At 47.5% G+C, this 22,079-nt stretch overlaps 1 protein-coding gene across 3 annotated transcripts; it reads right to left on the minus strand.

Annotated features, from left to right (window-relative positions):
* Positions 1-3,787: 3,787 nt before the first annotated feature.
* Positions 3,788-21,645, minus strand: LOC128715747 (anion exchange protein 2). Of its 3 annotated transcripts, XM_053810660.1 has the most exons (11): positions 18,012-18,098; positions 11,225-11,680; positions 11,034-11,140; positions 10,579-10,614; positions 9,670-10,228; positions 9,423-9,569; positions 7,419-7,796; positions 4,523-6,438; positions 4,256-4,450; positions 3,949-4,177; positions 3,788-3,862 (listed from the first exon to the last, which is right to left on the minus strand). In XM_053810660.1, exons 1-11 carry the CDS (start codon positions 18,096-18,098, stop codon positions 3,788-3,790), a joined length of 4,185 nt encoding a protein of 1,394 aa, XP_053666635.1. The 3 variants fall into 3 exon arrangements, with proteins under 3 accessions (XP_053666635.1, XP_053666636.1, XP_053666637.1); XM_053810661.1 differs by lacking the exons at positions 10,579-10,614; positions 18,012-18,098 and adding an exon at positions 21,586-21,645 and having other exon boundaries at positions 4,523-6,440; positions 7,412-7,796; XM_053810662.1 differs by lacking the exons at positions 7,419-7,796; positions 10,579-10,614; positions 18,012-18,098 and adding an exon at positions 21,586-21,645.
* Between the last annotated feature and the right edge of the window lie 434 nt (positions 21,646-22,079).

Genomic DNA, 22,079 nt, shown 5'->3' on the forward strand with positions numbered 1-22,079 from the left:
GTTTTCCAATTTGTTACCCACCACGTGGGACCACGTGGTTTCGGTGCTTGGGTTGCGATCGGTGAATAATGGTACTGTTTTACCCTGATAACGGTGCAATCGTTACCAGTATTGGCCAAAATGGGGTTTGATTATTAAAAATAGTTTCTGTTCGTCCTTTAGTGCTTAGATTATCGCGCTTTTCTACGCACATACTTCATTTCCGATGGCTTGTTTTAAAATTCCTGTATTGTTATTTAATGGTTGGGTCCCCTGCAATGGATCGAAATAGATGATACGTTAATAGTGAACATGTGGTGCAATGTATACCAGAACAAAGCCGTAATAATGTTAATTAAGTATGACATTGCGTTAAACCATAAGTTATAATCATTGTTATTAATTCGCTAACTTTACACCAAAATGTCCTTCCGTCCAATATACCCAAGTGTTAGTAACAGTTCATCGCATCCAGCCATCCAGCAATCGAGGGATCAAAGTAACCATATGTTCACAATTTTCTTCGTTGCGCATCATTTTCACACACTCACACACACACACACAATATTCAGGCCGAAAAAGTTCCTCAAAATAAAATTACGACACAATTTTCACTGTAGCATCCTAAACAAACATTGAGCAATCGAGTTCATTATAATTACCCGGCACTTTTCCGGGCTACTTTCTTCATGGCCCTTTTCGTTTGCTAGGTTGTTTACCATCGCCTAAACCATATTACTCCCCGTATACCAGGGCTAACAGAAACACGTTCAACAATAAGTTCTTATCGCTTGTTTAAACGCCAAAACCGAGGCATTTCAGTTGGATATACATTACACTATTTGCACTTTTCATCTGGGTGTATCTTTCCCACCCCAACCAGCCAAGGGGATGATATCAATGTAAACTTTGACGAGCAAATTACACTCATTCAGTCGCAGTCACTATCGCCTTGTTGTTGTTCACTCTGTCTCACCGAGCCCGTTAAGTTAACACACACTGTTTGTGTCCACCGCGAAATCGTGACCGCCGCTGTTTCGTGAACATGGACTTTTCTGGATTGGGGAGGGGGCACTAATTTATGTCTCATATGATACGAATGATAGCAAACAACAATGCTTCCTTCCCTCCGGGTAACCGGAGAGGCCAATGGCTGTGTGTATCGTCGTTCCTAGACGTTTATCGTTCTCTGACCGTTTTTTACGACTGGCGTCATCGTGACGTATGTTTGAGGCTTCACCGAATTCAGTAAAACCGTGGAATGTTTACTCTCGTGACGTAGCCTCCTCTCAGAACGGAACAACGCACACGGTACTGCGAGCGGTGAGCCAGTGAACTGCGCTGATAAAGGGCCGGACTGGCCCCAGCGGCAACGGAACGGCCCACCATGCCACACAGCACTCGAATCACCCTTGGGAATGTGCAATGTGTAGCAAACGATATCCCGTAACGATATTACATCGATTGATGATAGCCTGGTGGAAGCAACTGTATTAGCTATAGCAACTAGACGCACAATACGAAAACCACCGTGGATACCTGACTCTATACGCTTAATGTGCTAATAGAAAGTGTAAATAAAACCCATCGTCCCGAAACACAAAAACACATTTGCCGTACGGAAATGGAACACCATCGACCGTGGTACAACCAAAACAGTGGTTACGATTAGTTGAATGTTGTGTTATGTCGGAAGAACAGTGCAATGACAAACCTGTGGTTTCACTTTATCATAAAACAATACACTGGGACACTTGCGTGAGCGATGAAACACCTAAAAACCGGGCATTTGTGCGACCGATGTGAATTATTGTTACTTTTCTTTTGTTGTTGAAATTACATCCACAATCTGCAATGTCAGTGCGAAAGAGACCGTGCGGAACGGTTTACGACACGGAGTTGAACGGCTGAAATGAGATTAGCTGTCGATAGCAACGAGAATTGAGTTTGCAACGATTTTACATCACACGTGGGAAGGAATTAAATCTTGTAAATGAATTGTGTAAATGAGGGATTGAAAATTATTCATTATACTAAAAAACTAGACAATAAACCCAAAAAAGATGCGTAGAATTAGAGTTTGTTTTCAAATTTAAATCGCTTATGCTTGACAGTTGAATACTTGAGCTCAATACATGACAGCCCTTTGGGAACGGACCGATTTTCAAAGCAAATAGTAACGGCCAATCGATAGTCGACGGTTTTGAAAGTTTTAAATCTTCTTTTCCACCTACACTTTACAATAATGCATTATTTTACGCGTACCACATATCGTAGCCAGTGTTTCGGATCGCACCGCAGAGCAAAAGTCGCCGATCGGTGATGAAATATGAATTAGTTTTTTATTGTTTGTACCGGTTGGTTCGGTTTCGCTAACACGCTATCAGAAGGCTAATAATGTCCTCAAGATGACGCGAGAAATTGAAGAATTAATTTCAATTCGTACCGTCTACACGCACTAATCTAGTGTAAGTAATGCCAAGAGCTTTCTACGACACGCACGCACTGTGCAATGTACTCGGCTACTGGCCCTGCTTAAAGGACCTCTCTTCCCTTCTCTCTCTCTCTAGTAGTTACAGACTATCTAAAAAATATTGAAGCAAGATAAAATTCTCCTTCATAAACGTGTTCCCTCTCCCTGCGACCACTGCACGTGTTTGGGTGGCCGGCAGGAAACGTGCGATGCACACCAAACCGGCGCAGTGATCCATTAGCTTTAAGTAACCCTCCTTGAGGCATTGGCCCTTGTTTGGCCGTTCTAACTGTCTTTCGAGCGAAGCAAAATGTGAATATATATGTATATCTCTGTGGAAAATATAATCTGTTCATCAACAAGAAACATAAACGAAACAAATCCATCGCTACGGCGGTCCCGTGCTACTCGTGTTCGCGCCTACACTCACTACACACCGATCGGTACTGTTCTGGTTCTGGTTGGCTTGGCCACTACAAACACTACAACAACAACAAATCTCGTTCCCTTACACGCACACACGCCACATCGCATCGGTGGATAGCAACAATGTAGCATTAAATAGTCACAAAAATACACAACTCCATCTCCATCCGTTTGAGCTGTAATAGACATCCTGTCACAAGTTTCCTTCTGTATCCCTGATACTCTTAGCTCTTGCGTTCCATTAAGTGATGTGAATTCCAAAGGAGCAAACCGAAAAAACCCGGAGCTACTGTGTTTTTTTGTTTGTTTGTTTGTTTGTTTGATTTGTAATTCTACTATTTTTTGCTGTGCGCCTTCCCCACTAAATCTTCGACCGCCCACATGGTTCCATGCAAGTTCCTTCACTTCCTGTAAGTAATACTGATCACAGACTGTTGTAGACACGCATACGCACACGCTCACTCCGCTTTCCACCGTTTTGTTTTTGGACCGATCGGTCGACAAGAACCTCTGCACTACGTCCTCTGTATCCGTCCTGCGTCGGGAGGACGGAACAAAGGATAGCGTTTCGTTTTGATTGATGCCCTACGTTACTTCTAATAATTTCGTTACGTACAGGAGTGGAAATAGATGTACTTTGACGTGGAAATAGTTGTCCATAGTTTTGATGCGGTGTTGGAACGAGGCGTTCCGTTTGCCATGCTGCTGGTGCTGGTTGTTATCATTGTAATAAATATACGTTAGTATGTTTGCTTATGGTCTTCTGTCGCCGGCTCGTTGCGTGATGCAACAGAAGACGAAGTAATTAAACGCATGACATCAATAAGGTTAAGTCTTTATCGCCATTTCACGATCGTCAGCTTTTTCAAGTAAAAAAAGGCTCAAATCAATACCACTCTGGACACTCGATTAAGCAGGAATGGGGGCCTGTTCGTAGAAATCGGGTTCATCCTCTGCACCTTCGTTCGGTTGACTGCCGTCAAGCTGAAAGTTGTGTGCAAATGAAGAACGATCATTAACACCACCTCCGGTGAATCATTTTGTTGATCAGCTGATCAGGAATCACTTACCGCACGGAGCTCGAGCGGAGAAAAGACACTTTCCAACTGCTTCCGTATCGGTACCATCATGATCAGGAAGAAGGGGAATGCCAGTGAAAAGGGTGACGATTTGACGGCCCACAGCATGGCCAGCGCCAATATCTGTACGAAGGTGAACAGATGCATCTTCCATGTCGGTACTCGCCGCACAAATGGCACTTGCGGATGATGCTTCACCGGCATCAGGTAGAGCCGCAATCTGGAAAGAGAATGCATCGGAACAACACCGAGTTGAAGTTGGCCTTCAGTCCATCCACGTGATCACCCTAACGCTCACCGTTCAAAGAACTGGACTCCACTCATGGAAGCTATGCCCATGTACAAGAACACACCGAACAGGACTGACATCGGGATCAAGCGCAAGATCGGTGCCATCGTCACTGATAGACCCACCATGAGCGACACGAAAAAGCCCGAAATTCTTTGCTCCTTCACGTCCGTAATGTGTGGTGAATCTCCTGGAGCATGTGTTCTGTGGACAGGGTTATTTTTTTTCAAATTAGACCTCCAGATGCCTTGGAATTGCTGGAAAATGCATTCCTACCTCGACATAATAGTGACGGCTGACACGTGCGTCACCGAACGTACCGTAGCAGCACAGTGCCACGGCATCCCGAAGAACCCACAGACCGTGTTGAGGAAGCACAGCAACACAATGTCCATGTGCAAACCGGACCCCTTCTTCAGACCTCGCTCCGGTTTGTCCACGATCAGCTCGGAAATGTGCGTCTCCATGAAGATCAGAATGTACACCAGCAGGGCAGGAATTCCAGCAACGAACGGCAACCAGCCGGGGACGCCACCGAGCGGAATGATCCATCCACGGCGAGTTTGATCGCTCGGCGACAGTCCCTCCGGTACGCTCAGCTTTTCCGTGTACACCTCCGGGATCATGTAGTCTATCAGCACGAACAGGGCGATGGAGATCGGCACTCCGAAGTCGCCGAGCGCGCGTCGCGCGTTCCGTCCGAGGAAGTGCGAGTTGCGGAACAGCTTCAGGTAGTAGGCCAACGAGAACGTACCCAGCGTAAGGATGGTGCAGAAGAGTGCGGTGTTGGGTCGGTTACGGGGCCCAATGTTGTCCTTCGGAATGAGCAGATTGTCCGCATCCGTAGGAATGCCCAACGTTTCGTTCACCACCGTCGTAAGACTCTCCGCGAGCAAACCGGCCGTCGTCGTACTGTTGCCGTCCTCCAGGTACGGCATCGGTAGTGGTTGCGGTTCGGTGACGTTCTTGTAGAGATACTCGGCCAGCAGCGGATGTCGCGCGTACACCGATATCAACTTCATCACCGTTTCGACGATGTAGATCAGCGTGATGAGCGCGGAGAAGATTTCCTGCGTGAAGCGCGTGAACAATCGCACGTACACGCTGCCTTCGAAGGCGGAAACAACCAGCGCGATCACGGCCAGCCAACACCCGACGTACACGCGGACCGTCAGGAAGTTGAAGTCGTTCGAGATGCAGAACTGATTCAGCGCCTCGTCGAACAGCAGCAGCGGACCAGTCGTGCCGATGATGACCAACGGTTGGCCGGCGAGCAGATGAAACACCAGACCCACCATCGAGGCGGACACAAGCGTTTCCGAGATGCCGATCAGGTTGTGCGTCTTGTCGGAGGACAACCCGCCGAACGTGATGGCGGTGGAGAGGGCCGCAAAGTACATGAAGATGGTCGCGGCCAGTGTCTCCGTGTTGAGCCCATCCATGATGTCGCTCTTGTACATCGGGTACCGACGCTTGATGTCGTTGATCAAACCACCCCAAAAACGGTTGGTCTTCTCGAGCGGGTTCTTCGGTGGTTTCTTCCCCCCGCCGTCACCGCCGCTCGAGGCCAGCAGCTTCTTCTCCTCCTCGCTCGTCAGCAGCTGCGGTTGCTTGCTCTTGATCTTCTCGTCCAGTGCCTTCTTCTTGCGCAGCCGGATCATATCACTTTTGGCCTTCAGCTCCTCGAACGGCAGCAACGCCTGGCGTTCCCATTTGCCCGGCGGCAGCACGATCGAATCGTCCAGGAACTCGTTGATCGCGGACAGCAGTTCGCGCCGGTCGTCCGCCTTGTAGGCGATGTCGTGGAAATGCTCGTTCGACATGAGCGTTGCGATCGACCGGCCCACCTCGTGGTAGTCCAGCTCGGTCTTTTGCGGGCCGAGCAGGATGAACAGGAAGCGCACCGGGATCGGCACTTCCGTAATGCTCGGCATCGGAATGCCCTCCGCCAGCCGCACGAACGCGATCGTTGGCTGCTCGAGAAAGTCAACCGCACCGACGAGCACGGTCGTCGCCTCGGCACCCTCGGGTATGCGCTTCAGGATCGATTCCTTCTGCGTGCGCATCTTGATGTCTTCCTGCGAGGAGGTGTACGTTTCCTCGCTGATGTTGATCCGCGTCTCACCATGGCCCCCGTGGTGCCCGTTGATTTCGGTCGCCGGAACAATCCGCGGTTTCTTATCGTCGACACTCTACGGTTCGGTGGGTTTTGGTGTGTGAAAAATGACGCAGATAAAGAAAGAGCAAGTAAGTGAATGCAAGTGGCAAAAGTTTACACATGGAATTGTACTAAAAACAAAGAAAAAAGTTCAAAAGTTCGTTGCAAGACACGACTAAAAGCATCAACAGGGCAAAGGGCAGGGAACATAATTAACGGTAGCACTAACTACAGAAGCAATTAAACCATATCAAAGCTATAAACAAACAATGGAACGTGAAGCACAGCCTTGTACATGCAAACAAAACAAGCCAATAATATAAGGTGATGGTTAGAAAACATATTAGACATTGTTACAGCCGATGAAGATGTCGATTATTTGTACAGTTTCTTTTCAAGTCAGTCTTCAAATAACTTAAATTAAATAATTAAAATTCATTAAACAACTAATAAAGCCGATTAACTACCCTAAGGTTGTAGTAGTCTATCTAAAAAACTCAAATATATTTTTAGAACAATTTAAAACCAACGAAAGTTGATGAATTATCACAAAAAAAACATAAAATAGCTAAGAACAAATATATTAAACTAATAAGAAAGAGATACTACGTCAGCATTAGCCTAAGAACTAGTAAAATCGAACCAAACAATCACTAATAACAAGACACGCGAACGGCAACTCTGCCAACTAACGCTTCAAGCAAACCGGGAGCATCGTAAATAAAAAGGCAAATAGGATAATAAAAGAAGATAAAACAAACTAGTTTGCAGTTTGCACCTTTCCTCGCGAACAAACGGTAACGTATGCAAATTACAATCAAGCTTGTGTGCGAGTGTGTTTGCGAGGAAAGCGAAGGAAAAGCGGTGGAACTTTTCCAAGAGAAAGAGAGGGGAAAAAAAGGCAGAGCGATAAAGGAAGGACAGTGACTGGTGACAGGGGTCTGTGGAGCAAAGGAAGAACACTGCCGGTGGAAGTTTGTTGCTTAAATCAGTTCGATATATTAATTGATTTACAACTGTCAGCGATAAAGGTGAGTTATTTCGTCGCATACCAACGGCACTGGGGACCGTGGTTAGGGTCACCGGTGCTGCTGCGGCGGACGCTGCCGCCGCCGTTGCCGTACTGCTGCTGTCCTGGCTCCCGGACCGCCGGCACCGGCCATGGTTCGCTCCGTGCCGCTGATGACGGGATTCCTTCTGCGTTGGGTGCTGCTGGGCGGGCGGCAGCTGGTTGCGGGAGGAAAGGTTCGGGCTCTGGCCGTACACCGAGCCCGGGTGCAGCGAGGGCGGACTGAGCGTGTAGCTTTGGGTAGGGCTTACGAAGGAATTCAACCGCCTAACGCCTACGATCACCTCACCATTGCCACCGTCCTCGGGGCGCATCGACAGTGACTGGCGGGAGCGTTGCGATGGAGTACGGTGTAAAGCCGGGCAACAGGCAGTCCCGTACCACCCCAGGCCCAGCCAGTAGACGAACGGATGGACGGATTATTGAGGTAGAAGGAAACGAAATCGAAACAAAAAAACACATCGATTGAAAGCGAACGACCCGAAGTTCGGTGGATCGAACCCGATGAATATCGAAATCGGTTCTGCGAAACACGCGGGTGGCTTTTCAAGGGGAAGGGGGTGGGGGTGAACTGATTATGGACAGCCCATCCCATCCCCCGGTGTGGGGATGTGAGGAGAGCGAGAGGTAGTCTTTCACTGGTGTGTGCGTGTATTGCGGTTGGATGCGATAAATGGCAGATGGTACGGAACTACACGACTAGATGGAGCTGAGCGAGAAATGATAGTTTTGTACACGAATTTAGTTGATTGCTTTCCCACTTTCCCGGAAAAGGGATCACATGGCCACAACAACAACAACAACAAAATCAATCAATAGGAACACAGAGACACGGACACGGACATCCGCAATCCAGGTACCGGGCCCCATCTGCTCATGGGTGAGGACATTCTCGACATACACACAAAGCACAAAGCACACCATCGAAACGGCCACTCACACATCATACCGGCCATTTGCTAACCCGTCCATGAGGCAGGCAGGTGGTGTAACTTTCCCTCAATCGTATTTTAATAATAAATTCTATGATTATTATAATAAATTAAACTACTGCAGCACTATCATCGGAATAATGGCGCTCAAGTCAGCTAAAGAAGCTTCCCTTTAATAATTATTTAATACAACTCCACTTAACCATTAACCATTGGAGGGTTAGCAAGGTTGGGGTGATGGGTGATGGGTGACCACTTTCCCCGGTACCGCATTGTTCCACACACACAACAGCTGCATTCCCAACGAAAGGGTGCACAACACGATGAGCCCGCGATGATGTTAATGACGAGACGTGTAATATTTACAGCGAGATAAACAGTGAGCACCGGAGCCACCCGCCCCCCCCTACACCATATGTTGGGTGACCGGTTCGATTGATTACCGATTGGCTAGTGTTTGTGTTAGTGTCAGTGTGGCCGATAAACACCAAGTGTTCCATGCTACGATCATACATACGAAATGCTAGGTTCTAAAAGTAAATAAAAAAAAATGGGCGACGAGAAAAACCGATAATCAAAACTTCTGCTGAGTGCTGGATGGTGGGCTGGAATGCAGGTCCAGCGTCCTGGGTGGGGAATGTAAGGACATTTCTTAACAAAACAGGTTTCCCGCAACTGTGGAACGATTCCAATCAGCCCAATCGCGTTAAGGTCTGTCCACGGTGGACACATAAACTCTCAAGGCCGGCCGCAACCAACCGTCCCGGGGGATGTTTGCGTTTTGAATAAATAATTCGTTCTGCTGCTGTCCTTAAATTTCCGACCCCGAACCCGGACCATCCGACCCGGCCTGGATGAGGTTATGAAGCTACGGAAGTTAATTAGTGATGAGAGTGAGGGTGTACTAATAACGCTACCGTGTCGAAAATGGGAAATCGTTCGATGAGGATTGTGTGGAGTGTGTACAGGGTGTGCACGAAGAGTCCCCGTCGACTCCCGTCGACTCGTCCCACTCACCTGCAGACTCGTGTAGCTGCTGTACTTCCGCTTGGGAGCGAACGAGAACCCACCGTGCGAGCTTTCGTTGACGTGCCGGTGGCGCAGCAGCAGGGCCCGCATGATGACCGCCTTATCATCCTCATGGATCAGCTCGTCGATGACCATCTAGAAGTGCGAGCACATCTGCCGTTAGGTGGTTGGCCGGTGAGGCTCCTAGGAAGACCCCCCCCCCCCCCCCTTGAAACCCCCCCCCACCAGCACTTACCTGCTCCACGACTCTGTAAGCGACCGAGGGTAGATCTTTCTCCTCGAGATCCATCAGCACGACACCCGTCTCGAGGCAGCGGCGCAGATTCAGCAGCGAGTGGAACGACAGGGAGGCAACGTGCGGACGGCCCCACCGATCGGCACCCTCCTCGACGTCCTCCTCGTACTTGATCCAGCGGGCCGTCTCCTTCCATTCCCGCTCCTCCCCACTGCCCGTCAGCTCGTCCAGCTGCACGAACACCTCGTGCGGGCTGTGGTCGTACATCTTCTTGTACTTGCTGTTCGGCAGCAGGTGGTGCAGCTGCGGCGCCTCCTTGCGATTGATGTTCACCAGGGACGTGCCGGACTGGGCGCTCACCTTGTGGCGGCGCAGCGCCCGTGGATCGTCCGACCGATGCGACGTCAGCTCGTCGATGTCCGCCTCCTGCAGGGTGGCATCCTCCGGCTGCACCGAGATGCGACGCCCGGTCGGACCACCCTCGGTACCGCTCTGCCGTCTCCATTCCGGGTGGTACTCCTGCAGCGAGAACTTCCGCGATTTGTGCGGATGATGGCGTCTATTGCACAAGGAAGGAACATAAGACAGGGGAAATGAGCGATATAGTTCTGTTTTATTCGCATCGAAATCGAAGACAAATAGCGCTCGATCCATTTCCTGCGGTTGCATCCGAACCGGCCGGATATTGAGCGACAACCAACGGAAAACGGTTTGCTCCATGCTGCAGGGTGCCAACAAAGCGAAACCTTTACATCAATAGAATATCAAGAAGCAAGATTATAATCTCTAAAATAGTAAAACATCGCAACAAATAGTCAAACAAAGGCTGAAATTACTGAACTGAAAGGCATGCAAACATTTTACTGATGAAGGAACGCTAACTGCACTGCAAGAGGCTCCCTCACTAACCTTTTACTACGGACGGGTTTGCTTTGTAGAAATTTCCTTCACGTTCCAACGCAATCGTTTGACGACGATGGGACGAAATGTGATATAAAACGAGTGTGAGTTACTTTCCGTTAAGTATGGAATGAATGTTTTTTTGTGCAATCCTTCGCCATTCGTTAGACTACGCGCGACTGGCTTTGAACTAGCTGTCGGAAAGAATGTTCAACAGCACCCATTAGGGCTTCATCTTCGGAATGTTTCACAATACGCAAGAGGGTGCTCAAAAGGTTATCTTGAGTGCCCCATTGTGGAAACATCATTGGCACTCTCGCACCGGTGAGAAGGAGAAGCTAACCCAATTCGGGGAAGGAAAGAATGGACGATCCCATTTCATGAGCCGCACAGCAGCTTGACGGCATTCTTTAGAATTAGCTCCGGATGATAAACCTCCAAAAAAGGAGCTCTCCGTTACTTACTCCGTGCGTCGGCGGCGCTCCTCGTTGGTGTCCTCTATCGGTAGGCCCTCGATCTGCGCACCCTTGTTGTCCTTGTCGAAGTGCACATTTCTCCTAGCGTTCGTATCCTGGCCGGTGTAGGGGAAACAAAAACCGAAAGCCAGTGATGGAATGTTGCTCATACCCGGCAGACCTTGCCCGTTGCTACTTACCCACTGTTCACCCTGTACCGTGCCCTGATCGACCACCGGCTCATCGTGTACGGTTTCGCTGAAGTCGTTCGACGTGTTGTCCGCTAGCGTGGTGTTGTTGGCCGTCGAGGGTTTCGTGTCCGTCGTCTCGCTCTTGGACGAGAACGAGATCGGGCTGGTCGGGGTGGTGGTCGGCGGTGATGATGCCGGTTTGCGGCCCTCATTGCTGGTGTTGGTCGGTTTGCTGTTGTTGTTGTTGTTGCTAGTGTTGCTGGCACTCGAGGTGGTGTCCTGATGCATTTGGCGGTCCGCGCTGTCCGGAACGCGTTGCGCTTCGTCGTACTTGAGCGGCGAGTTGTCCAGGATGACTTCGTCCTGCAGGCGGTTCAGTTCGAAACGTTCCTTCTCGGCAGCCGTACCGAAGACGCGCTCAATTTCATCATCCAGATGCACCTCGTTCGGGTCATCGTTGCTGGTCTGTAAAGGATGCGCCAATGAAGAAAAAGGACCCAAACGAGTCGAATTTATAATAAAACAAGCTTAAACAAAACATCGACATTTAAAGAAGTGTAGGATGACAAGTGCTTTAACATAAAAACTTCCTTCTGACCACAACTTGTTGCCCAGTTTATCACGTACGATCGGAATAATCTCGCATCAAACGTATACTACCGAGAAGGTACGATTAGCCGGGCAAGGTTTAGCGACCAAACGGTACCAAACCAAGCACGGCCAAACAATCAGTGACCGTCGCGCGTTAAAGCGTAGTTGCCCCGAGTCACGCGATCTTGTTTTATCGAACGTCATCATCCAGCCATTATTTGGAACACGACGGAAACTCCGTAGCGCACCGTTGCGTGATGGGGGGTTTTTTTTTAACGACAAACGATTTCATTCGCGGACCGAGCCATCGGGGACGGATTTCGGCACAGGAGTTGCAAGGGTTTAAAAATAAACCATTAAACTGGCGTTCGAACTCGCTGCCAAAACGGTGGCCGGGACCGTGACAGTGACATTCAATCGGTTGAGTACGGGCGTTACTGTACCACCGAGGGTGTGTTCTAATGGTGTACAAGTTTGATCGATTTTTCAACATATTATTTAACATTAAAGTACATTTCGAATTGGAGATCTAGCTTGAGATGTTTCATGAGGAATATTGTCCCACTGAGATATTTTCGTTAATTTCTAGGAATTTTTAGAGAATTTCCCCTTCTCCCTTGGCAGAACATTCAATTGCACCACTTGAGAACAGGTGCATACCGTGTGTTTAACCACTGCCTAATGAACCGTTTAACCACACCTGCCACAAAATCCTTCTGCCTTCAGTTCAGTCGTATCAGTTGAATAGCCACTCTTCACTAGTGCGCATCAAGCGTCCCGTCCCGCGGAAAGTTCTCCCCAATTTCACCAACGGGACGATGACGTGTGGGTAGGCAACAAAACTAGCGCACCGCAAGGTAACTAACGTCATCGCAACACGGAAAGCGGAATTAAATTTCGTAACTCGCTATGCTTCTCGGTACTCTAATTTCAGTTACGCGGCGCCAATAAGCCATTCGATTAACAGTTCCCGAATCGAACCGTGGGCGAATCGGATATGTTTCTTCCACCGAACGCAACGGGTTCGCTTTGTCGGTGGATCAAGCGTGGCACGGTAAAGGTGCTAACCGGCTTGAAGTGCTGCCTAGAGCACCACGGCAACCTCCATTGTCAGCTCATCATTGTGCCGTGAGCGGTGAACGGCGTGAAGCCATCTAAAAATATACATTTTCCCAGCGTGCTGGGCACGAAAGGGCTGCCACGGTGTGTTCAAAGTTAGGCCAAATTGTACGCCAAATAAAGTGCGTTTTATAGCAAAATCGGTGCGCTTTTGGGATCGGTTGGGAATGGAGGCGCCCAGTACTTGACAGATTTTTGTTACCGATTGTGGCGTAATAAGTTTCTAATTATAAATTTCGTTTGAAATTAAGCAGCACGTGGCAGTACAAAGTTTACAAATGATCATTAAAATTTCCAAATAAATGTAAAATAGCATAAAAATAGCGGTTTTCGAAGAGAAGATAACGAAACATGTATAGAAACAAGACAATATAGTCATTAAACTCAACTGTTTAATAAATTTAGGGAGCTTTTAGACGAAATCATAAAACAAAACGTTAAAGAGTCTTCTTTTACTCACCACAACCTCTATATTGGTGTAGATTTTCTATATTTCACTGCTCAACTGAAGTGGATACTTATTCGACAGACGCTGAGATAACACTTCTAATTACTTTATCAATATGACACGCAGCCACTCACCCAGCACTGTCAGTACAGTGAGGCAAAATTGCTACCAGTCCCGCAGAAACAGTAGCCCAAGTGGTCGGGATTAAATTGTTCCCGCCGTGATTTCACCACCGATAATAATTGTTCGTTCGATGCTTGATCGGCTCGATTGAAGTGCCGCACTGCCGGACGGTCGGGCTGATAACTATCTCGTAGGAAAGACGCGCACTCCAGAAAGTCAGGAGACTGGGAATCAGTTACACACCACCAGCAAAACACCGGCACACCAGTTGTGTTTATTTTTTCCTGCGACGCATCGTTCTGTCTGCACTAGTTTTTTGAAAAGGATAAGCACTTTAACCGGACAACCTTCGGGAAGGGAGTAACGAAGAAACGACGAAACACTATTAAACGCACCCAACGGTGGAGGAGAAACGGTTAATGAGACGTAAAACGAGAGAGCGAAACAAATCGGCCTGCGCCAGTGAATCGATGCGATCGCGCAAATTTGCCAAGCGCTACACGAAACAGCCACGAGCCACGGTCGCGACGCGTCTCATTAGCATATTTATTTTATTATAATGAAGTCCTTCCATGCTGCCCCACGAAGCCATCCTTTACACCATGACGATGAGTGTGTTTGCAATATGGAAAGCCCGTTCGACCGTCGTCGATTGGTGAAACAGTGGGCGGGATGTGAAGGACGTTGTGAGATAGTTTTGCTACTTTTGCAACGTTACTATAGACGACAAATGTTACATGATAATGCTGTCTCCAATGCTCGATCGATGTCGATGGAAGAAATGGCGACATTCGGTCGGTAAAGGATTAATCAAATTTAAGTTCGAGTGGTCCGGGGGATTTTAAAATTAAAACCACAATTTCAAGGGTAAAGTTATAATAAAGTGAGCTCAACTTTAAATTAAGTTTGTCGCAAACAAAGCTCATTTGATTCAATCTGAAAACCATCCAGTCTTCTTTCCACATCAATTCACAACGTTTCAACAACAAGCAAAACTTCAAACAACAACATGACCACCAGGCACGCGAGATTCGGCGTTCTTGGTTCGCCTTTTTGCCTCGTAAGTTCGTAAACTTGAGCCGAGCTCGGGGCAAAACAACCATTTGCATAAACATGAACATAAATTTGCCAGTTTGGCACGGCCCGTGCCCTTGACCCTTTGCCGCTCGGCCTTGCCAAATGCTCCCAACCCAAAATCACCCAGCTCGATGACCCTTTGACCTGGGCAGTGGGGGTTTTTGTTTTTGGCGATTAAGAAGCGTTGGCTGGCGGCTCTTAAAATCCAATTTGCACGATCCGTGTGAAGACACACACACACACACACGAACCGTGCGCGTTGCGAGATTACATAAACAAAACAATAAATAATCTAACGATTGCACGAAATCGCAATCTTGCGCGCACTAAACTGTATTAATGCGATTCTTCAAAAGGCAACGAAAGAAAGAAACATCAGCCGAAGTAAAAGATCTCTCCATAGAAACGATCGTTTCCCTCCGGGGCAATTTAAGTAGGCCGGGTAACGGAGTTGCGAACCCCCGAAAACGTGTGTGACGATCGATCGAGCGGCATTACTTTCGCGTAGGTCACGAATAAATCACAAATCGGCGGCTCATCTAGTGCGTCCCGCCCCCATTAGGGTGGCCAATCGAAAATAGAACTGTTTGCAAATATTTTGTTTGTTACGCATCGCGCTCGCCTTCGGGAGTGATTGCCGCTCTTCTACACTGCCTGCTTTCGTTGCGGATATGCCACCATTCCGCTCACGTGCATTTTTCAATTTTGGGTTCGTTTTTTTTTTGTTTGGTTGGTCACCAATATAAACCACAAAACACACTAACGTCACCGTGTGGCGACACTCGAGGACAACAGGTAAGCAAGACGGACTACTTGGACTTTAAACTGTGCGGGAATGGTCGAAAGGAAACAATGTTCGATCGATTTTGTTTGTGATGGAGTGGAGTTTTTGATGCGGCCTACACCTTCCACTCGTAAGTACGCGTCGCACTTTGTGTCGTTAGGCGTGTATAAGGACATACGTAGATTAATTGTACACACGCATTGCGCCAGAGAACGGAACACAGGCAGAAATCGTTCTCATCTCACAAATCACTGAACTTCGTGCCGTACATCACGTAACATTATGCCTTAAAAACACGATAATTTCTCATCACACAATGTCACAGTCACACCTTGCAGAAGCACCTGCCTTTTACTAGGCGAAGGGAAAAAGTCAAAAGCTCAGGGGGCTCAGCGTGCCAGGGTGTACCAGCGCGTGCGGTGCAGATGTTTTCCCGTCAAGGTTCCAGCCACATCTGAGCTCGCGGCTCGCCGTTCAGTGCGACCCACATCTTCGCGTCCGCGGAGGAAATCTATTTATCAGGGAAACTCTCCAGATTTCCTCGAGTGGCTCTCCCGCTGGGTGGTGCGGCAGGCGTGAGAGTGGGCGCTACTGTTTTGTCAACTTTACCGTCACCGCAACGCATTCTTACCACTGGCACCGGACGATCCGCGTGGTAATGCTCTCGTACAGAGATGGAACATGCACGGCACGAAGCGGTGCTTTATCTAGCCCGCAGCGAGAGGAAAACACTCGACCAAACCACGAGGATATTCGTTCGAGAGTGAGAGCGAGAGAGAGTGTGTGTTAGAGAGAACGGGCAAGAGTTCCAGGCTAACAGCGAGGTGCGATGTTTTATCGAGAGCTTCATGAATAAATTATTCAAAAATACTTTCAAATAAATAACAAATACTCCCTTCAGATCAATTCACCTCGTAGAGCGTATAATTTCCCCCAGAGAACTTACCTACCCTAACTAGCTTCACCGAGGAAAGTGAATCCGCACCGTGAGATAAAGCTCACTACAGCGAAAAAGGGCTCAGCTGCTTGCGTGAGAGCAACGGCATGAGCAAACGGTTGCAAAAAAAAACCCCCCGAGAGCAATACTTAGAATATTCGTACCACTCGGAAAACTCAATCACACGAATGTCACGAACGGTGGAACGCGTAACGTTTGGAAACATTTGCCAATGTAATCCACTCGCTCTGCCCTCCCACGGTGGTTCGGGGAGGTTTTTTTTTTCACGGGCACTCACCGAAGTTCAATGTTTATCTACCCACCGCGTCGATTTTCTCGGGAAAGCGAGGAAAATTCTACCCCTTTACGACACACACACACACACACGCTATCTGGGGCAATAGCACAACCAGTGGTGATGGTCAAGGCAGGCAGCTGCCGTGCTGCTCCATCGCCGTGCTGGTGGGGTGAAAAAAGGGTGAAAGTGAGAGTCGTGAGCTCGCCTCATGCTCGTTTGCTCACTGCGGACAGAAACGGGTGGGTTTAGCCGTGTTTTTTTGTTGTTGCAATTAATTTTCCGTTCGCTCGCTCAGCTTGGCTCTCAGCAGGGAAAAAGCTCTTCACGTACATGACCGTGTGCACAGCTGATATTGGGGGTTTTATTAGATTTTTTTTTTTCATTGCAAGGTAAATTGAGCCCTTTTCCCCGGCTGTGGCTGCTTGTTTTGTGTTTTCCCGTGAGGGTGAGTTCGTGTTTTCATTACTGTTCTTTTGTTATTGACTGTGCTGATTGTATTATCAGTTTTGTTGTGCTCTGATTACTGCTTTATCGTCTGACCTTGGGCGCTGACTTTTCTTTTGGATTATTTTTGGAACTCTGATCTCTGAACTTTGGATTATTTGTTTCGAAAATATGGAATTAAGCTTGTCTAAAAAAACAAGTAAATTAATATTATTAAGCGATTTTTTGTCAACTAAATCATTTAATTCACCCACTTTCAATAGCAATATGTCTTCATTTGAGTGTTTCCATCATCTCATCAGATCTCGTATACTCTCCACTTGATTTATTCATATATCCTCTGCATTGTTGTGGCGGTACAAGCAACTTCCATTACTGGGCACAAAGCGTACACAGAACGCTACATAAGCATTGCTCTCCGTCACCATGTGCGCTTCACTTATTGAAACAATCCATCAATCATAGCCAACGGCACCACCGCTAGAACGGATCCCCCGGACAGGCGTTACTGCATTGTGGTCGCTTCTGCACCGCTTCCCAACGTCTGATGCGATGCGAGTTAGATCTCATTTCGCACAACCTTATGTTGCGTCGGCCGGTCGTAAACCGGTGAAACCGTTCGCCACAATGTCACCAGCACCCGGCTTGGCACAATTTCATTCGACGGATGCTTGGTGTCCGCGGCAGGTCTAGGTCAACGATGAAAACGAGAGGCCACAATAAACGTCGCAATGCTAACGACACCAACAAAAAGCTAATTTTTGTTTTGGGTTGGTTGTCACTGCCACTACATCGCACCGAAGCCGGCCATAACTGAGGCATAAATGAGATTTACCAGGGCAGATGAATGGCTTGGAAGAGGGCGAAATGGTGGCCCATAATTGGATGCATCTGGGTAGCCGCATAAATGCAACAACCGAAAGTGAACCGAGAGCGAGCAAGAGCTTAAAGCATTTTTTGTTTGACATAACTTACAATCATACTATATTTATCCCGTCCATTCCACGATAACCGCCTACGGAATGTGCCATCGACGGCAGCAATCGCCAGCAAACGATTCATTTCGCACTGATATCACTTCACCGTTTCACGAAACTTCTTCAACGCGGAAAAGCCCAACTAATTGACAACTCTTCCAAAGCCGTTTCCGGTGCGGACAGTTCAGTGGTCTGGCCCGATCCGGCACACATCAGCAGCGATACTGAACTGATCGATAGCGCGCCGTGGTTGGGCTAATGATCATCATGATGATCGGTGCCGAAATACACGTGACCACCAATCGGCTGCATCACGAAATGTTAATTTCGCTAATTGTGCAACGTTTTTGCGCCGGCTCCACAAAGCCATCTACACACCTTTTTGGCCACACTGTCGACGGTAAAGATGGGACAAAAGTTAAAACCAAAACGTAACGAGAAAACAACGAACATACACACACAAAACAATCGTTTGTTAGCGTTGATCGTTCGGTGGCGGTGTGACGTTTCGGTTAGCACCAAGGTACGAAAGTGGAGCGTGTTTGCACAGAACATCACACAAAAGCGATCCCTCTTTTCGATCGGAAGAGCGTCTAGTGCCATCAATTATGAACCTCCGGCGTTTGGTTGTGGTGTGCCAGGTAGGGAACAGTTCTATTTTTGGGGAAGGGCAAATATTGGCAGTTGCTAAAACGGTCTGTTATCTTGATAAGAGTGGAAAGTTTTTTTTTTTTTGGTTCGTGTCGCTTCGAACCGTAACATTCCGTTGTAATGAATTAACATCTTCGTCTGTTGGAACTTCAAGGTCGTTCGAAACACAACTTCGTGTAGGGGTCTTTCCGGTTACAGTGTGCCACACAACGCTCTCTTTTATACAATTAAACGATACAAGTTCCATGTTCCGTTTTACCCTCATACTAGTTCTGTTTGACTTTTTAAAGACAACGTACGGAACCGGGGAGAAAAAGAATGCATTTTTGATGCGCCATAACGGCTCTACACAACAAACTCACCGCCGGTCGAGAGGGGTTCAGAACCGGGGCTCGGTGCCCGGTGATTTGGATGCACCGGAATGGATCGATAGCTTACGTGCAAGGTCAAGTGCAAAAATGGTTATCAGTAGGCTTACCTTAGCTACGGTAGGCGAGGACCGGTCTTTTATGTGTCTTATGATTTTTAAATAGAACTCTTAGAGAGAAAAACTTAATAGAGAAAAACAAAATAACAAAGAGAAAGAAAAGCTATCGTTTCTTATAAACCTCCATGAGGTTTGATGGATGGAGACGCCTAATGTTTTATCGGGATGTGCATAAATTAATTAACTACAATTTATATCACAGTTTTTTTTGCTAAACATTAGGGAAAAAACTCTTAAAAATTTTCCCCAGTTTTTATTCCCCCTGATGCTACATACCAGAAATCCTCTTGCTTTGAGCTTTAAAATCGGAATAATTTTACTCATTTTTAAAGCCGTTCGACACTTCTACGTTCACACACAAAATGCTTTTGCACATGTTTATTTTATGTGCTTCTCGTGCTCACCACTTATCATTGCACTTGCTACCAGCACGCGTATTCAATTACACTTATCGGTGGACATGTTTTCCGTCCGGAATCGGCCGAGTACTGACGGACGCCGGCAGCAGAAGGTCCGGCCCGGCACTACGCAAAATGGTCGTTCGCAAAACCCAACAAGCCTCCAACCGCGGCCACAAAGACAACGACGCGCAACAGCACGTGGGGGCGTCCGTTGGCTCGTTACGTGTAGGTGTGCGATGTAAAGCAACAAGCTAACATGTGGATGGTATACAGACGATGTACCTCAGTTGCTTAAATTAGTAGACTCACCGCATGAGACAACATGGTGTGTGGACACGGTGGATGTTAATAATCGAATTTCCAATATTCATACAATATTCATGGAATATATCGTTAAGTAATTATGTGCTTCTAGTACACATTTATCACTATTCAGAAGATGTGATAGCCCTTTTCCGGTGGAGTCGTTGTGTACGAAACCGAACCACCCTGTAGATATTGGTTTGCCATCATCGTGCGCTGGGGCGTCACATCACGCGTAAGTCACGGAAGGCAAAGCTAACCCACCCCCAACCCACAAGAAGGCAACGGCCGTCGTACGAGCATCGCGGCCCGGTGTGCATTTTACGCTACGCTAGATCGATTTCCGCGTCACCGGCACCTGACGTTTTGCCCCGGCAAAACGGGCCACATAAAGTCAAAATCAATCGATATATGTGCATTCGATGGTCCCTGACACGGTACGCGGTGGTGTAAAATTACATTTTTCCGTGTCATGCCGTGATGTCTATTTCATCAGGGGCGAAGTATTTTTTTCTATTCGCTTGAAGTAGTAGCAAGCACACCACTAATATAACGCCTTATCAATCGGGATTCAAACCGGCATAAACGGTTGATTAATCCTGAAAGTGTTTGTAAATCACACCCAATCATTTGTCGGCCCGGTTTGATTCGGTCGCCATTAAACGATCTAATTGGCTATTAAGATAAGCCGGGTTGATTGGTTTTCCGTTCACTCGCGTCAGCTTAATACGATTTAATGAATTCAAATTATTTCATTACACATTGTTGATGATGCTCAAATGCTTTAAGACACCGTACTCCTACAGCCACAGTTAGTCGTTAGCACAACGATAAAATGTTAAAGATCATTCCAAAAGGCAAGGAGTCCCCTTTCTACTCGCTTCAATTTGCCACCGGCTAATTTATATCGCACGTTACTAAAACAATCCGGTTCGGAAGAAAAACACGTCCTAGCTGACTGTAAACCCACAATCAATCAAATCTAAATACTTTCCGCTGGACTAACCACTAACGAAAGTGACTTCTTTCTTATCAGCAGTGTTATACTGCTGTGAGATACATACATCGCATCTAGTTTTTCCTCCCGCCGTGGAGCATTACACCGATGTGCGTGTTCGTGTGTGTGTGGTTTTATTGCACCTTCCGATTAACAAAATTGCTGACAAACCGAGGCATGATAATTCTGCTGCGGGCGTGAAACATCTGCGAGCTAAATGAAGAAGCTAACGCAGATAACGCACCTGCGACACGGTGTCACGCTAACCAGTAACGCGTCGCTTGAAAAAAGGATGAAGGTTAGGTGCAACATAAATGATGCTACGTTAGCTTCATAATTCAATTTGCCCTAACAATACAGCCATCTCACCGAAAATATTCCTTCGGCTGGGTTCAGATACAAGACACCCTTTGCAGTTGCAGCAGAAATGGAAACCAATCAGCATTTCTTATCAAAACGGTACTGGTGTGCAGTAGAATGTTTTTTTTTTTTCGCGAATCCTTTTATCGCTTCAACACGGTTTCGATAAGCGACGACAGCTTTTTGGCAACCCTGTCACCGATGGTGTATTATCAGACAGTTAGGTGACCTAAACCCAGCGGTCGGCACGGTGAAAGTTACATCAGCACATGGCAACAGGTGAAATCTCTTTCCTAAAAAACGGAGCAAGTGCCTACTTCGATTGATAGCGGTGGGAATTTCAGTGGGTAATTTAGTAGCGAAATGCACTTACCTCCTTGGTGTGAAATCCTAGGAAGGACAACTTCCTCACATTATTGTCCCGGCGGCTCATGGTGATGCGTTACGCGTCACAGTTACACTGAACTACCTGCTGCACCAGGAAGAACGATTTCAACTTCCAGTAGCTTTAGCTCACCAATCACACCACACGCCCCACAGAAATTGTTTACTTATGTTCTGGCACTGTCACTTTGCGTACGAATCGGTCGATTAATCTGTAAAGTAACAATAAAAACCACGCTTAATAAATCACCAATCAAAGAACCACTCAAAACCACTTGTGTTTGCTGATTCCTGGTATAAAAAATCACACTAGTCACCAATAGCTAGCCACCTCTCGGAATGGAATCGGCGCGCGCACAACCACGGAAAACAGTACGATCTCGTGCCAGCACGTCGCTGCTACTGAACCGTGCGCTCTGCTCGCATCGCTAACTTTTGCACATCGCCCGACCACGCTCGGGAACTGATCTTTGTCGGCTGATA

Source organism: Anopheles marshallii, chromosome 3 (assembly GCF_943734725.1).
Source record: "Anopheles marshallii chromosome 3, idAnoMarsDA_429_01, whole genome shotgun sequence".
In the NCBI taxonomy this organism is placed as follows: domain Eukaryota; kingdom Metazoa; phylum Arthropoda; class Insecta; order Diptera; family Culicidae; genus Anopheles; species Anopheles marshallii.